Below are 18,257 nucleotides of genomic sequence, written 5' to 3' on the forward strand. Positions count from 1 at the left end.
CTCTTCGCAAACACGCACACGTCTGTCCTGCACTCGCACCGGCCGCGGGTTTACGGTTCCCTGCGGGACCAGTGCCGGCCCCAGTCTAACGCAGAATTGCTGCTCTGACACAGCGGGACTCCGATGGGTTTGGCAAGGCTGCGGTTCTTCTGCCAGGTCTGAAATACAGGCGATGGATAGGCAACGGAGTCTTTAAATTCACGCTGTAAACACCGGGTTGCAGTAATCCTGAACCGGTGTACAGTCGCGAACTAGTATACAATCAGAAACCAGTATACAATCACAAACCAGTAAACAATCACAAATTAAAGCAAAACAAATGCATTTTCCTACACAGAACGCTGCCTCACATGAGCCTGGAGCTCGCTCTGTGCATCACTTGCCTTCCATTAGTGACCCAGAGTACGTTACCTTGCAGACCGCTTTTGTATATGTCCTAAGATGTATTAATTTAGTTTTCCGCCACGTAGCCTCCTTTTATAAATCCTGAATGACTTGAACTTTGAACAATAAATAGTTTTTAATCTGCCCTCCGGTTAGATGTTAGGGAAGTGGTAGTCCGATCTCCTGGTTTTGCAGCAGGGCTTCTTGCTGTCCAACGCTGGCAGAACGTTGCCACTGGTTAACTGAGGCAGGAGCTGCAACTGAAGGAAAAGTCACATTGTGTATTTGTTTGAAAGGAGAACAAGGCATGCATTGCACGTCTCAAAAAGGAATAGAAGCTATAGAACTATTCATACTCTAATCCTGTACTTTTCAAACTGAGAGTCATGGATCTACAACTGGACTGCAACCAGAACAGCTCGTTAGAGGGATTTCTTCCAGTCACCCAGGGCGAGAAAAATATTACTGTTATATCCTCTGTCATAGACACGGAAGAGGCGAATCAGTTTGATCCAGGAATTTATACGCTGTAGCCGTTCTCCAGCCTTCACCGCCAACTTCCCTGCACGCCACCAGTTCAGCGTTAGAGCTGTCACGGGGAAGGCGGCGCAGAGGAAGAACGAACCGCGGACTGACGCTGGTCCTGGGGCTGGATTCGGAGGCGTGGGCGGGAGGCTGGGAAGACTGAAGCAGCAGGGAGAGACCTGCTTGGCAGCTCCGGCTGCAGAAACACCCAGCGCGCTGGGCAACGCCTGGAAGCGAGCGAGGGCTCACAGCCCATCGGCAGTTACAAAGGGAACTGGGCATTTGTGCCATCTCCATAATTTGGGAATCAAAAGCGGCAAAGAGATCCCAGAGAACTCCAGACTGAACCAGCCACGCAAGCCCGTCCAGTTTGTTCAGCTATCCCGCTGTACTTTGTCAGGAGCGCACATTCCTGGATAAACCTGATTTTTCACATCGCCGTGCTACTTATCCCCAGTGACTCAACGGAGCTGCGCTGCAGAACGCGGTCTGTACCGAGTTACTCTCTAGCCAGGAGGTTCCTTTTCTCCTCGGGCTAAAATTACGACCGGTCAATGGAGCAGCTCTCTCTCACCATTAGCTGCCAGCGTGAGCCCACCTCCTGGGAGGCAAAGAGAACCAGTCCCCTCCTTAGGCACAGCACATGAAGTCCTGCTATGAAAATGTTACCCTTGGCACGTGCTTCCGAGGCAGCCTGGCTGCTTTCCGAGCCGTTTTGTCATGTTCTTTCCCCAGCTCCGCTGCCTCCCTAATGCTGTCAAAATAGGGATGCTGCAGCAGCTGCTCACACGTCTGCCTCTCCGCAGGGTCCATACGAAGGCAACCCTTGGAAAAGATGAAGTAAAGGATCACACAGAACGCTCGTTAAACAGGTCCACGCAATTCCAGCTGCTCCCCACAGCCAGCGAGTATTCGCACAGATACACGTGTTAAACTTTTATTTTTAATGGATTCTAAGAGCGGCTTTTCAGAGTCAGCATGAAGCTTGCGAAGCAGCTAATACTGAACAACTGCCACAAGGCAGAAACAGAAATTGCAGCTAGAGGGACAGTTACAATTGGATGGTGTAGCAAACCATCAAGCCTCAAAAAACCAGTTAAGCCGGTAACTTGCATTTGGAAAGAACAACTTTCTTGAACGGGGGAATCCGCTACGGCACGAGCTATCTGGTTCCAGCATTTGGCGCAGCCAGCGCTATCCACAGCTGCACCTTCTTTGCGATGTCTCCAGCCTCCCAGTTTCCATTCCCTCCATCTTAGTAAGGGAATAATGTTTTCCACCTCCGTGGTAAAGATGAGTGGATTAGAGAGGAGTGGATTAAAAGTCCTCTGCAAATCCCCTCCAGCTCTGTTTTTCAATCAATCTCTGATAATTCAGTAGCCAACTCAAACCGTTTAGGAGCTGATAAGCAAAACAGACTGCAGTTGCTAAGGCTCAGTGCGGCGCTCCTCCACCAGCTGTCATTTCTTACCTTCATGAGAGCTAAAGCAGGGTATGAAATATTAGGGAATTTCATTTCCAACGGCTCCTGGAGGGGAAAAAAAAAAGCGTATTCATATTAGCAAGATTTTCATTCATCAGGACACAGAGAACCAGCTTTCCATAGCAACATGCCCCGTACCTCACAAACTGCATCGGTCGCTTCACGTGCTTAGAGGGGAGCTGCCTGGCGTTACTGAGGATGGGGAGGCTGGCTGCCGGCCCGCCAGAGCAGGGAGAAGGAGCGGAGAGTAAGCATTTGTTTGACTGCTTTTACACAGGGCATCAGTTAAAGCGTCAGGAGGGGGGTTCAGCCACCTCCAAATACTAGTCTAGTGCACATCGGCAAGTAGAGGGCAAAGCTCTTGGGTAGGGAAAAAATTCTGCGCGGCAAAGGGCTGCTCAGGCTGAGCAAGCGAGGCTTTGCCAGCCGTACTTCCAAAGCAGACAGCGCGTGTACTCTGGGTACAAAGAAGCAGGAACATTTCTCTGTCCGTGTCTCCTTAGCGCTGCAGACTGGTGGTTAGCGCCAGGCGCAGGGGAAGCGCGTCTGGAGGGGGCTCTTACCATGCTCTCTGGGTCTGGAATTCTCACCCCGCTGAAGAACTGGTTGGTGCTGAACACTTGCTGGTGCCTGGGAATAAGATCCCCTTTCACCAAGAATAAGAAAAGCAAAGATTAATTTGTTGTTTTCACAGTGCCTGTACTGAACTAGCTTATATCCTCTAACAAGGCTGACACCATCGGAGAGAGCGTCTAAAGAGACGGAGTACCATCAGGCGAGCCGATGACATGTTCTTTTGTGAAAACTAACGTCTGCCTAGGACATCAGCGATCCCCCAGCCGTGGGACTGCGCTGGATGAGAGGCAGGGCCACACAGCGCCGGCTGCCCGCACTCACAACCGCCCCGGGCCTCGTGCTGTAAATAGCTCCAAGGAATTCAGCTGGTGGGAGCAGTTTTTGGAGCAGGAGTACTCAGCTGCTGTGCCTCTTCCAGGCTCTGAGGTCCTCTGCTGTGCAGCAGAGGGGCTTTTATGAACTGTGGCCACTATAGCCGGGGGCCTGGAAAAATACATCTTTCTATATATCCCCCCCTGCCAAATGCCTGGATCCTGTCACGGCGTGATTTGGGTAACTGCAGACTTGGATGTCCACTAGCAAAAAGACCCCTGGTAGAACAGCAGGAATGAGGTGGGCAAGGCACTAAGTTGCACAAACACGTCTGCTCTGTGCCAGCACCTGTACCTCCACCGCGCGCCGGCCGAACTCGCGGTCTGTGCGCCGGTGAGCGGGGGAACGCGTCTCAGATCATAGCTAGAGGGTGCTGTGCAAACACCTACCGGGATCTGAAACTCCAGCCGTGCCACAGCACCGAGCTTCAGCCAGGGATCCTTCCCAAAGTGTTAAGCAAGAGCAGGTCAGCAGCTCGCTCCCCTGCTCAGCTCAGAGGCGACGGGCCAGCCCAGGGCTCTGAGGAGTAACTGGCAGGAGCCGCTGTTTGGTTTGGAGGTGGCCGCATGGCAGCGTGGGCACGCTCCGGTGGTGCGCTGTGTGGGAGGGAGGGCGAGCAGGGCTCTGCTGGCCTGCTCTCCGCACCAGTGCTGTGTTTCAGCATTTTCCAAGGACAAGGGTTCCCAAGAGGCAGCCTGTCTGCATAAACAGTCGTGTCGTCTCCGACTGCTGGAAGGGGACAGGCTAACCACAAGTGTTCCAGCTTCATTAAAACTTAACTCATATTGGGTGAAATTCTTCTTGGGGATCCTAGGGATGGTGTATAGAAAAGAGCTGAAATACAGCACCAACAGGAACGTGCTGTAGCTTTTCCCCACTGCAGCTTCACGGCCCTTTTTTGAAGCTCAGAGCAGCTCAGAACAAGCAAAATGTTAAAATCAAATCCGTAACACAAGAGCCAGTACCACAGGCAAACCACCGTAATTACACAGCTTGGCCCAAGGAGCTTCTCTCTGTAAACACTGCCTCAGCCCATCACCTGGATCAAAAGGGAATTTCTTCTGGCTGATAATATCATTAAAAACTATCATTAAAAACAAATTATAACTTACCAAACGCTGGCCTAAATGTATTCTGGAGGCTGAACCAATTGACGCTGAACTATTTTTCTAGCTAAGGAGCTTATCTGTTTAAAGCCATCAGTCACCTTTATAGTTTTATAAACTACTCAGTAAAAATTACAATTCTCAGTTCATTCCAACAAAGTTCCATTAAAAGTGGGGATTTGTTCCTTTCCACTCAAGAAATCAGATGTTACCCACCAACATCAAATAGAATCAATGAGACTGGATTAATTTAAGTGTTACATGGATAATGGCTCTTTTATTTAACCTCTTTTCCAAATCCAGAGTGGCTCCTAAAATTCCTTGGTGGATAAAGACAAACAGGTGGAACGGTCAAACTTTAACGTTCGCACTCTCTTTCCCCAGCACACAGCCACCAACAGGCACCTGCAATGTTTGCGAGACCTCCAAAGCTGTGATGAACTAAAGCCAACTATTCGTTATCTAGAAGCAAGGACCAACGGCTGGTACCAAACCCTGAAAAATACCTGGATCTTTCAAACCTTTAGCAAAACATTCCTGGTCCTTTCTGACAGGGGCATCTCATTTTTCTGTCTGTGTGGCGACAGCTGAAAATGTGGAAAGGACGGCAGCAGAGGCAGGTGATTCTCTGCCTCCTGCGGGGCTGGCCCTGTGCTCCCCACACCCCGGTAGTCACTGAGCCACCCCAAAGGGCCAGGAGGGGCATCCGGTGGTCACCTAACACATCCCGCACCTTTCTTAAACTGCCCAGCACCAGACCCAGCTTCCCAGAGGCCACCACTGCTAAAGAGAGTGGAAGAACCGTTTCGGGCGGTTTGCAGGCAATGCTCCTGCCTCTGCAGCCCTGTTGTTGTCAGCCTCTTAGCCACAGCCTGGCACTGCGGCCTCACACAGGCTGAAACCAATTCCACCCCACGGACCTTTTCCTGAAGAACAGCCACCACCCACGTGGACGCCAACTTCATTTCCCCAAATCCTGCCAGGATGTGAAGCAGCATCTGTTACTCCAACTCCACAATCTCCTACAAGATGTGCATGTGTAAGTCACGCCAGGAAAACCCAGCTCCTTGAAAGGACAGTAACACCTCAAATAAAGCCAGCGCCTACTAAAGGCAGAGACCCACTGGGTAAATTCACCTCCTGGCTAATCCCGATTCCCTCCGCAGAGGAAACTCCTCCTGGGCAAGCTCTAGCCCGGCCAAAGGCATCGGGAAGACCGGGGCTCGCTTACCCAGGGTTCTGCGGATGAGGTACAGCTGGTCGACGTCAGACTTGCCAGGCCACAGAGGGACCCCGGAGAGCAGCTCTGCGAAGACGCAGCCTATCGCCCACACGTCCACGGGAGGGCCGTACTGGGTGTCTCCCACCAGTAACTCCGGAGAGCGGTACCACCTGGTAGCCACGTAGTCTGTGTAATAATCACTGGGGCCAGCTAGGTGGGGGTCAGGAAGGAGAGAAACAAACGGGAACGTGGGATCAGAACGCTGCAGGTGAGCCGCCATCAGTTGTTACACATGTTGGGGCACCTCCTGGGCAGGGAATAGCTACAGAACAGGATGAGTCACTGGCCACTAGCAGAACCCAACTTTGGAAACACTTAAGATTTGGCAAAAATCAAGGCCATATTTTTCTCCAGATGAAAATATGCAGAGCTCCACAGCAGGGCCCTGCACCAGCCAGTGGTCAGTTCTCAAAGCCCACGTGATTTGTCTGAACAAGAGCTAAAAAAAAACAGATTAGGGGGTTTATTTACAACGGAAAATGTGAAGCCATCGTTTGCAGAGACAGCGCCTTCTGCCAGAGGGGCTCCTCCTGCCAGGGAACTCCAGCTGTGCCTCCAGCATTGCACAAGCAACGGCTGGGCAGCTCCAAGATGCCCACGGCCGACTTCCATCTACCAGCGCCAGCACCACCAGCAGTGCAGCTGCACCAGCAGGGAGCTCAGACCCAGTTGTTTACAGAGGCACTTGGCATCGCGGTGTCTGGGCTAGCTCCCTTTCAGCTGGTTTGGGGATCTCTACCCGGCCTTTAGCAGAGCTTCCCTGTCAAAACACGCCAGCCTCTATACAGAATGCATCAGACAAAGACAAGTGAGTCTTTACTGGTGGCTGGAAGCCTGATCCTACGCTTCATTTGAGCTTTCACGTGTTAACGATCCATCTAAGTAGCAAGGCGGCACTCACTCAGTATGCGAGCAAATCCAAAGTCACAAAGTTTGATGACCGAGTGCTTTGTTATCAGGATGTTTTCTGGCTTTACATCTCGGTGGATGCACTGGAGACAGAAAAAAACAAAGTCAGAAGCAAGGATTTAACCTGGCCTTCAGATAAAGAACCTCTTAATTCAGCCACATGCCCCTCGCACATTGTGCCAGGCAATCATTCCTGCTGAAAGGAAGATGAAAGGATTTCTGGGCAGCTAAAGCCACGTCCTGCTGGGCAGGACAATTACCCCGCCTATACCCCACCTTTGGGATGAGACACCGGGCAGGCTCCCAGCTTCAGGCATAGCTCTGCATCACTTGGACAACCCTGAGTCAGCTCCCAGCAGCAGCTGGGAACCTGCGAGCAGGAGGAGCGAGGTTTGCGTAGCAAGGATTGTTAACCTGGCTCTCTGCAAATGCAACTCACTTGACACAGCTATGTGTAACACCCTCCTACTAAGGGACTTGGTTTTACAAACATGTGGGGAGATCCTAATGAGAGGTGCATAGGCCTTCTGGGATCAGTTCCTGGACAAAGTCCATGAACTGTATTTACTGATAATCTGGTAGACAAGCAAATGATTTTGCTGGCAAAGCTCACAGATGAGAGGAAGGCTATGGTTTAGATGTGGGACTTTATCTATCCTTGTAGATGCCAGAGCACGCCTGGTATTCCCTCTGCTCAGCACAGGTGAGACACATCCAGAGTTCTGTGTCCAGCTTTGGGATCCTCAGTAGAAGGAAGATGTGGGCATACTGGAGTGACTCTAGTGAAGGGCCACTAAAACGATTAAGGGATTGGGGTATCTGACATCCGAGGAGAGGATGAGGGAGCTGGGACCATCATCCAGCCTGGAGAAGAGAAGGCTCAGGGGGGATCTTACCGATGTGTATAAATACCTGACGGGAAGAAGTAAAGACCACTGAGTCAGGCTCTCCTCAGTGGTGTCCAGTGAAAGGACAAGAGGCAACAGGCACAAATTGAACACACAGGAAATTCCATTTAAATGTAAGCAATTTTTTTTTTTTTTTTTTACTGTGAGGGTGGCCAAACACCTGAACAGGTTGCCCAGAGAGTCTGTGGAACCTCCATCCTTGGAGATACTCAAACCCTGACTGGGAAAGTTGCTGAGCGGCCTGGTCTAGCTGACCCAGCCTGAGTGGGAGGGCTGGACTAGATGATCTCGACAGGTCTCTTCCAACATCAGCAGTTCTTTGATTCCTGAGAAGTCACCTTGCCTGCTGAAGGTTCACAACAATGGAATTTGGGCTTCAGAAAGAGTTTCTGCTGATCAGACTAGCAGGGACCTTCATTTCTTCTGCCTGTGTGTGAATGGTGTGCTCTACTGAAACCACCAGGGTCCACCTCACGTTGTCCCTCCCCTACCATCACCTCAGCACAAACACCTCGGACTTTTCCTAGCTAAGCTGATGGTAAATTATCGTGTCTCCTCCTGAGGACGGAAATGCTGCTTGTTAAAGCAGTGTCATGGAGTTCCAAAAAGGGCAGCTCCATGAAACCTCATTACCTGTGACCTACAGCAGGTCAGACTGCAGCATCTCATTGTTCCCTCGGCTTTAAAACTCCATTAAATCTTTCAGATTGAGTGGGGGAACAGAAAAAAAGAAGAAAAACAACAAACCCTGGAAGCAGGACAGACCTATGGCCAAGTTCCTGTGGCTCAACTGGACATAATTCTCCCAGCAAAGACAAAACACCCATTCCAGAGCGATCGCCTGCCCGACTCTTAAATCTCAAATATTGGCAGATAAACAAAGACAATTACAGCTAAGTTTGCCTAAAGAACTTCTCCAAAAGGCTCCTTTCCTTCCCTGCTTCTTAAAGTGTCCCCACTGCTTTCTACAAAACATTTGCCATGCACATTTCCCTCCAGAGAGCAGAGGAGGGGTTGTAAAACTGGTTTACCGTGTCTAATTTTTGAAACCTTTTAACTGGTAACATGACTCAATGCCTACGACTGTCATCAGAAGGAATTTCTGGGAAATCAGCAGCAGTTTGCTCTGTTCTCAGCTGATTAGATGTTAAGCCAGTTTTCTAAACATCAGTTCTACTGCCCGGCACAGGGAACATACAAAGATATATTCCCGTTCAGCCTGGAAGCTTGTCTAAGGTCATTCGTGCAAATCATTCCTTGACAGCAAACGCAAGGGACCTGTGTGACAGTAAATGCAACTGTTGTGGGTGTACACTAATATTTCAGATATATGTTTCCTGTTGAAAACTGGAAATTTCATCTGGCTTCATCCCATGAAAGCTCTGTAATCAGGAAAATGGCAACAGAATCTCCTTCTCCTCCAGAGCCATGTTACGGCAGGCGTTAGTGCTGTTCAGGGGACTTACATTGTGTTTATGGCAGAAGTTCACAGCTTGGAGGGTCTGCCAGGTTATGCTCTTCACTAGATGCTCCGGCACCCTGTTTTAAAAAAGCACATTTTTATTTTGGCCATTAAAAATAACTTAGCTATTACAGGAAAAAGGAAGAGGAGGCCTTTGAGTGCTAACGCTGTACAGGGATCTCTGAGCAAAACCACCAGGGACCAAGTCAGAAAACTCAGAGAAAAAACACTAGGTGCATTTTCTTGCTATAAATAAGTTACAAGAAATACCTAACAACCCTCAGTTCGTTGATCTTCCACTGCAGGGACCCAGTCAGGCTGGGCTGCTGATGGTGGAGACTGTACCCCTTCCTGTGTTTCACAGCTGAGGCTGAGCTCTGCTGGCACCTCCCTGCAGAAAGCAATGCTCTCCTGCGAGGTTAGCATTCAAGCGTCGCAGGAGCATCAAAGGGAACGTCAACACCACTTCCAAATCCAGTCAGTGCAACAAGATACAAGGATTTATGGCAGCTATGAGCACGCCAGAGGGTCTGGTACCACTCAGTCACCACCCGCATGAGGCCTGCCAGCTGGTGACCACACATCACTGCATGCAAGTCCATGTCAAATCCTGTTTTGTGGCTGTGCTTAGTATCCACGCTTCCTGGCAATGCCTCCTTGCAGGCATTTCTGCCTCTGCAACTGCTCAGGGAGTTGGAGGTGGTGGAGCATCCGTGGTACAGATGCATGCTCTGACTTGCAATGCTGTCATATCATTGATTGTCCAGAGTAGAGAGGTGACCAAAATGGGACAGGGAAGGATGGTCCTACAAGAGTATAAAGCTCTACTTTGGTTTGCATCTCCTCTCCTTCCCTCCAACGGCTGGCAAACACTTCAGAGAAAGAAAACCTCTGTTAAAGATCCAGCCTCCTCTCCTCTTTCGGTTACTGAGCAACAGTTCTTAAACTTCCGTGGCTGTCAGCCAAGGCCTTGTGCTGACACCGCTGCTGCAGTGCTGGAGTCTCCTTGCAGAAACATCCTGGACTGATGAGAGTGCTGCACTGACAGCCTGACGAGGGGATGAGGCTGGTCAAATGACCTGGAAACATGGTGCAAAGAGGCGTGTGCCCACCCATCCTAATCCTGACCACAAAAGACTTGACCATCTGCCATAGCAAAGATCAAAAGCAAAGTATGCAACCAGGCGTTACATGTCCCTTCACACTGGAGTTGTTCTGATGAATAGAAAGCAAATGTGAAGTATTTTCTTCAAAGAGGGTTATCCATCCTCTCTTCAGATTGCAGGTGAACAGGTTCAAACCGGGGTGAAAGCTGCTCACCAGCTCACAAAGCCGTTTGCTATCAGCGTGCTCCATTCTCCTTCTAGAGCTCCACGTCAGGGAGAAAGAGAATAACAGGCTCCTGTTTACTCAACCCCCAATTAGTCTCCCGCAGGCAATTCATTTAGCTCCAGGCCTGTAAAATGATTTATGAACTTTTGCTTAGCATGTCCACAGCACCGAGTCACTGTGAATAATTAGGGACAATGTATTTAGTGGGAGTGCCATTTATAATGTGTCAAAAGAACAAACCCTGTCCTGGAGAACGTTCCTTCTGCCCGTGTAGCTCACGCTTTGTGCAAGCGCCTGTTTAAAGAAGAGGGTATCTGACCTGGGAGCTCACGGAGGCTGTGCAGAGAGGTGCAGGCACAGCTCCTGGTAACTCCTGCCAACCAACACACCCCTTAGCGCAGCAGCACGGCTAGAAGTCACTGGTCTGCCATGCAGGTCATCAGTGACATCGTTACGGACTGTATATTTGGGTGCTCAGCGACACTGCCCCGGTGCCCACAGCCTGGGTTTGCACAGCCTCCCACGGTGATGTGCGACACACCTGGGGAGCAGCAGGGAGGGCGGCATAGAATCACAGAATCGTTAAGGTTGGAAAAGACCCTTAAGATCATCGAGTCCAACCGTTAACCCAGCACTGCCAAGGCCACCACTAAACCATGGCCCTCAGCACCACATCTCCCCGGCTTTTAAATACCTCCAGGGATGGGGACCCAGCCACTGCCCTGCATGCCCCCAGCAGCCCTAACCTCTTTGCAGCGAGACACCAGATGCTCCCAGGCCACTCAGGAGCAGCCAAAATCACCCAAACGCTCAGGCTCAGCGCTCCGGTCTCCTTGGTGAGCAGCACTGTGCAGGAGCGCACCCAGGCTCACACGCAGTTCTTGTGGACGTCATTGCTAAACCACAGTAACAGAGCAAGTCCTGGGCACTGGGCTGAGAAACCTCTCCGGTAATTACTGAAATTCCTCTGAAAACTGCAGAGCAGTAACAACATAGACACCCACTGACTCCTCTGCTCAAAGCTCCCAGTGAGAGACAGGCCACTCACCCCCGGGGGTGCTTGTCCAGCTCGTGGAGAACTGTGTGGTCGCAGTATTCGAAGACCAGATGCAGCTTCCGCTTCCTCCGGAACACTTCCAGCAGGTTCACCAGGTTGGGGTGTTTCAGTTGCTGTAACACACGGCGGATGGACAGGTTAGGTACTGCAGGGGGGAGTGAGGTAAAGGTGGGGGGACTGCTTTTGTCCACAAGGGTCTCAATTCCTTAAGCTGAAACCTTTTACACAAGCACAACACAACGTGAAGAAGGAGCTCAGCTACAGCTCAGCCTGTGGTGTAGTTATTTTAGGAACTGACCGTGGGCTGCAAGTCAGCCTGGCTTCAGTGAGTGCCTCTTAGAAAAGATGCTCATAGATAAAGAATTCATCACGGTGCCCACAGCTATTCCGGCAGCGCTCTTCATTGTACGCATCTGGCCCTTGACTACACCACAATGAAAAGCAGCTCTCCCTGGAGAACAGCTTGGGAAATCACACACGGTAAGAGCCTGTAGCAGGCAAATACACATTTAGGAGAAACCAAGACCTCCTCTGATAAACAGGAGTAAAGGACACGGTCTCAGCTTCACCAGCTTATTGTCAGAATCTGGACGGGTTAATTAGGAGAATTTTTATTGCTGCTTCTTCCTCATCCTCGCAGTCCTCTTCATGCGCTCGTACCAGGGCTTCCTCTCCTGGGGAGCTCAGACAGCTTCTTACCACACGTGAAGCCTGAGCACAGCAGGGTTATTCGAATGCACCTTGCACGAGGTGAGGCTGGACACCATCGGAGCTTCTCATTTCCTATTCTTTTGCCCACATTTTGGGGGAGGGCCGGGAGAGGGCTTGAGCCAAGGGGCACAACACAGTGTTCAGAAAAGGAAACAAAGAAAAGCCAGACCCAACTCAGGAATGTAATTTCTTTTCAGATGACTCATGGCACCATCCCTTCTGCTTGCAGGGCCCGTATCCACGAGGGCTTTGCCTGACCGAGGCTTTAGAACAAACACATTTCTAAGCAAGGAGGCTGGAAAGGGCATTGCCTAGGAGTTATGCTAACTCCATCTTCTAAGGCGCCTCTAAGCCTCCTGGAAAAGCCTGCAAAGGAGAAGGAAGCGGAGAGTCAAGACCAGAGAAAACTGTAAGGGGCCTCAACTGAGGAATGCAGCTGTGTGGGGAAGCAGCCAGTGAACCCCAAGGTGAAGGATCACTGAAATCCACGACTTGAACCCTGGGGTTAACCAGTGAGCTTCAGTAAAGGAGCAGGTCAGTAGAAGACCCTTACCATACCTCATTGCCAGCCCGTCACGAGTGGGAGGGACATGGCAGGGGCCATTTCAGTGCTCCGACGGGCACACTGTGGGCCCCTTTGCAAAACGTAACTTTATTCAAGCATGTCACTGTAAAAGTTCCTTGTAGAGACCTTCCAGGGAGCTCACTGCCTCTGGGGGACATCATTATACCGAACCCAAACTATACTGAGCCCATCTGCCAACACACAGGGTCCCCGTTAGTGTGCCTTGTGGCTATTCCAGTCCTGCAAACTGGCAGCAAGGAGCTGATCTTTCTAAACAGCACCTCTCACCACATACATGTCTTGTTCCTTCAATCCTGCCCACGCCATGTAAACCATCTGCCAGCATCAAAGACCTTCGTACTCGTCTGGATCAAGCTTAGGTTACAACCAAGATCTTCTGACCACCTCCTCAGTCCTGCACGGTGAGTACCTGTACGCCAAGCACCCTCCCTGTCTAGCACCCAACAGTGTCAGCAGGGGCTAACCGTCAGCGAAACCCTCTCTGCCCTGGCCGTGTCTCCTGACCTCGTATAACGGACAGATTTTCTCTGCGCACCCTCAGTTCCCATGGCAGGGCTGCTAATGAAAGTATTAAACCACAAAGGAAGAGGCTTGTAACACCTCTCAAGCTTGGTATTTATCTAGTAGCATCTCTATTCTCGTCACTTCCTTATCCACTTTGCAAAAGATGATCAGAAACAGAGAACGGCCTGCAAGACTGCTGAAAATCCCAGCAGTGACAGCGATTCTCCCAGGAATCGTGTGCATACCATGCCACCCATCCCGTTAAGCATATCCACATCGAGCAAAGTACCTACTTGCCACGGGCACGTTAGGCAAAGCCCAGTCTACCAGTTCAGACGCCACCACAAAATCCAGATACCTGCCGTGGCTCTGGTACGGCCCCTTCCCTCACCAGTCAAGCAGCTCCCACTAGACTGCGCAAAGTGGATCCCTCCCTTTCCATGCACTCGGTGTGTCGGCGTATTATGTTCTTGGAGATCAGCGATAACAGAGATACCTGAGAGCAAGCTGGGCCTCCGGCAACTATGCTGGGTAACAGGCGCCCGATTCCTCTGCTGCTCTCAGCAGATCTGCCTGCCAGCACGGACAAACTGCTGGGCACGGCCGAGGCTGCCAGCGGGAAGGAGGCAGATGAGACAATCTCTGCAGTGCTTAGATTCCACTTTCAGAGGCAGGTAAGGACGAAATAACTGCCAACTGACTGTAAAGCAAGAAGCAAGTTAAATCGACAATAATCGATTGAGATCTCTGGAAAACCTCTGGCGGTTACAGGCTGGTTGTACCAGTCAGCCTTCAGGAGCGACTTTCACAGGAGAGGCCGTGCCCGGCAGTCTGTCCTGCCCATCCTCGCGGGTGCATGGAGCCGGGGCTTCTGGAGAGAGTGAGCTGGGGCTTGGAAGCACGAGGTCTAGCGGAGTCAGGGACGCTGCGAGGGGACACAGCTGTGTGAACAAGCTCTTGCACACGCAAGAATGGGTTAACCTGCCCGTGCGAGGCCTGGAGAGGGTCCCCTGGGAGCAGTCCCGCCATGGCATCTCCCCGCCCCTTGCTCACGGCCATTCTCCACGGTCGGGGCGCTCCAGGCGGTCAGGTTCACTGGGCCAACGTCTCTTGTGCACACAGACGTGCACGCAAAGCCACCGTAAATCTGCCAGTGACCCTAACGACGTCCCAGTCTGGTGGCGCGGCGTTTCAGAGGGCAGTTTCCAAGGCTATCAATGCTGCCGGTGGCCAGCTGGTGCGGGATGGGCTTCCCCTCCCTGCCCCCTGCTTGGGTGACAAGGCCACGTGTCGCCTTCTGTGTACAGGCCAGATGTCCTGCATGGGCTTTCCCCCGAAGTTATAAATGCTCCCGTGCTGAGGTGATAGCGAGTATTTTCTGTTCTGTATATGAACACAGCCTTGCGTTGCGTTTTTCTCTCATCTTTGCAATGTCAGAGCTAAGAGCTGTGCCAGCCTCCACACGAAGGTTGGGGAGACAATACCCTTCTGGAAACAGCAGGCCTCGGGTTTCCACCGCCACGGGTGGGCTTCACACGGAGACTCGCTCTGTTTCCATCTATTTCCAGCCTTTCCTATGGAATCGGGATCACGCAGAGCCTTTCAAGGCTCTGCATACCGCCCCGCTCTCCCACCCCACCTCCCATGGCTCCTGGCCATATAAAGCCCTTTGTCTACAAGGTATTTACTGCGCAGAATAATAATTTATCAGGCCCTACGTTTTTTACTGACGAAACACAATCCCACTACATCTTCGACAAACACTTAGTTCTTGCCTAAGCCAGGAAATACCTCAACAAACAAACAAACTGTTACTATTTACAGAGAAAAAGTTGAAAAGACAGGCAAGCAGGTCTGCACTTGTTAAAATCGACAGCGCCCTGACACAGACCCCGCCGTGGCTAGCTGCAGTGCTGTCGGCTTTGCACCCCTAAGGGCGATGCTTTTACCACCTGCATCACAAGTGACTTCTGCAATGATTATTTTCCTTTTCAGATCTTTAATACCATTTAAATCTTAATGCATCTCCAGCATCGTTTACTAAAATGATACAGCTACATGTCATCTGCTTCAGACAGGAGAAAAACTTAGGCTGCTTCTCCCCAAAATCTAACTGAAAAATAAATGTTTTTTCCCTAGATGATGGCTCTTCTAGGATGGCATCCAGGCTTATTCTGCCTCTTTCTGCAGCGGGCAGAGAATCAGGCTTTCCTATTCCTTTGCCAATAACATTTACAACACTTATTTATACATGAATACTCAACGAAAGACAAGCTGATAGCACAAAAGAGATTTGGGGAAAGGAAGTATCAGAAATACCACAACCTGCTGAAATTTTGCACATAATTGCAAATCTGAAAGTTATTTGGTTCCCAGCAAGCAAACGAAGGCAAGTTCAGGGGAAGGAAGGCTGAGCACAATGAGGCTCGACTGCTGCTACACAAACACCGACCGGCAGCGAAGCCCGTGAACGGTGTCGCGCAGAAATCAGAGACCAAGGGACTATGAACTTGGGGAAAGAAGCTTTAAATAAAATGGAACATCTTTCTCTGCAGATTTCCATAGGGTTTTGCTAACTCCAAAGTCCTAAACCACTGATTGTCTACAAGAATGCATCGCGTCTGGTCTGAATGGCACGTTTCTTGTAAAAAGGAGTCCTATTGGAAGTCATTATTTTAAAATTTCTAATAAGCCAATACGCTGTTAATACGGTTCTTTAATCGGTTCAGTGTTTTAAAGCTATGGCTCTTCTGCACGGAAAAGAGAAAGCTGACGATGGGGAGAAGATGGAGGTGTATAAAACCATGAGTACCCCGGAGAGAGTGAAAAGGGAACAACTCTCTCCGCTTCTTGTAACACACAACTGAGGGAGGCGTACGCCATCACCCAGCAGCAAGTTTATAACAAATAAAAGGAAATATTTTTCACACAACACATTGCTAAAGTCGTGGCACTCACTGCCTCAGGATACTATGGAGACCAAATGGATACACTGGTTCGAAAAGAGATGGGACAAACTCCCAACGGTCTGCGGGTGTCTGCTAAGCATGAAGCACTGGGTACAACCTCTGGCTCGAGAAACTTTGCCCAGAAGCTGCGTGAAAGGAAACCTTATCCCATCCTCTCCCTCTTTCTCCTGGGTTTCTCCTCATTTCTGCATGCTTGATGGACCTGGGGTGCGACTATTCCTATTTTCATCAAGAAAATAAACACAGAGGCTGAATGAGCGACCCACTTCTATGTGAGGATGAGCTCTCACACAGAAGTCAAGAAAGAACCAGCAAAGACAAGGTGCTGCCGTGGTTCGCAGGTGCCGGCTCTGCGGTCGCTTCCACACGCGAATGCCCCTGAGCCGACGCAGCCCCCGGCACTCGATGCACGGCTCAGTCCCGCCTGCACATCGGGCTCTGACGGCGTGGATCCCCGGGGGCTCAGAAGGGGCGTCTGAAGGAGGAGCTGGGGCAGGTTATAAAGCAGGGAGCCGGGAGAGCTGCGTCCCGTGGCTGTCCCCCACCTCGTGCCGTCTAGGATCGCTTTTGGCTCACGTGCTTTACACCAGCTCCAGTGATCCTCGGCTCTGGGGGAACCTCCTGGGCGCAGCGGGGGCTGCTGCCGGCCGGCCCGTTACACGTGGTGCCAGCCCCCTCTCTAAGGGGCCCAGCCATGACTTTGTTGATGCTCCTCCACCACCCACGCAGGGGAAATCTACAGGCGCCCCGCAGCTTGCTCTGTGCCGGCTCTCAGCCCCCACCTACATCGGCTTTGACGTGGGACAGCCTGCGCTGCGGAGGATCACCTCCATCCCAAGGCCCGTCCATCCCTGCCCAAAGGGACTTCTTCCACCCGCTCCGGCTTTCTCCCAGGGAAACTGACTGAACCGGTCACTTTTCAGACCGCTGCCTCACGCCCCATCGCCTCCATTCTCCTCTCCCTGTCTCCTCACGATGCCCCATCTCCTCGCTTCTCCCCTCACGATGCCCCATCTCCTCGCTTCTCCCCTCACGACACGCCATCTCCCCACGGCTCCCCTCACGCCCCATCTCCTCACGACGCCCCATCCCCTCACGACGCCCCATCCCCTCACGACGCCCGTCTCCTCCCGCCCCTTCCCCTGGCAGCTCCCTCAGGGCTCCCCAGGCTCCCTGCCCGCGGCACCGGGCTCGCCACGGCGGGGCACAGCCCGCCGGCGCCCCACGGCAGCCGGCCCGGGAGGGAGCGGTGCCGGTGGCGGCGGAGCCCACCCGCCCCGGGCGCCCCCGAGGCGGCGGGCGGGGAGCGGAGAGCCAGCGGGGCCGGGACCCGCCCGCCGCCCACCTTCAGCATGCGGATCTCCCGCAGGGCGATCTTCCTGATCACCGGGTCCTCCTCGGACTCCAGGAACTTCTTAATGGCCACGATCTGACCCGTGTCCTTGTTGCGGCACTTGAAGACGACGCCGTAGGAGCCCTCCCCGACCTTGCCCAGCTTCTCGTACCGCTCCATGGCGCCGGGCCGCCCCGCCGCTGCTCCCTCGCCTCGGAGCGCCGCGGCTGCGGCCGGGCCGGGGCGGGCCCTCGGGGCGGGGGGGTCTCCCCGGCGGGGGACGGCCTTTGCCCGGCGTCTGTCGCCAGGGCGGCGGAGGAGGAGCCGCCGCCGGGGACCCCAAAAGCAGCCGGGGCGGCCCCCGGGGAGGGGCGGGCTCCCCATGGGCGCTGACGGGGCCAGACGCACCCCGGGGGCGCCGAGCCGCCCGCCCCCACCCGCGTTTTGTCTTTCCCCGTCTCCAGCGCTCCGCTTTGCCGTGGGGGTCTCTGGTTTTCCCTCCGTTTCCCCGCAGGGTGGGAGGCAGAGGGCACGGCCTCCCCCGAGCTCGGCAGGCTCCCACCGGCACCCACCGCCCTCTCCTCCGGCGCCCGGGCCCCTCGGCAGCGGCGGGGAGGAGGCGCGGCCGTTCCCGGGGCCTGGAGGCCTCGGAGCCTGCTCGGGGCGAGGGGGCTGCGTACTGGGGAGGCCCGGGCATCGCTTCCAGTGCTGGCACAGACGCAGAGGGTTTGTTTACTGGCGATGGCGTTGTCCGAAGG

At 52.6% G+C, this 18,257-nt stretch overlaps 1 protein-coding gene across 1 annotated transcript; it reads right to left on the bottom strand.

The window, feature by feature from the left end:
* Positions 1-530: 530 nt before the first annotated feature.
* CDKL1 (cyclin dependent kinase like 1) lies at positions 531-17,679 on the bottom strand (the record flags this gene model as incomplete). Its single annotated transcript, XM_082318763.1, has 9 exons — positions 531-644; positions 1,579-1,734; positions 2,381-2,437; positions 2,956-3,038; positions 5,678-5,878; positions 6,630-6,720; positions 9,012-9,084; positions 11,388-11,509; positions 17,512-17,679. The coding sequence occupies 9 exons, from the start codon at positions 17,677-17,679 to the stop codon at positions 537-539; spliced, it is 1,059 nt and encodes a 352-aa protein (XP_082174889.1). The 3' UTR covers positions 531-536.
* Between the last annotated feature and the right edge of the window lie 578 nt (positions 17,680-18,257).

Source organism: Platalea leucorodia (assembly GCF_965183815.1).
Source record: "Platalea leucorodia genome assembly, chromosome: 7".
Lineage (NCBI taxonomy): Eukaryota > Metazoa > Chordata > Aves > Pelecaniformes > Threskiornithidae > Platalea > Platalea leucorodia.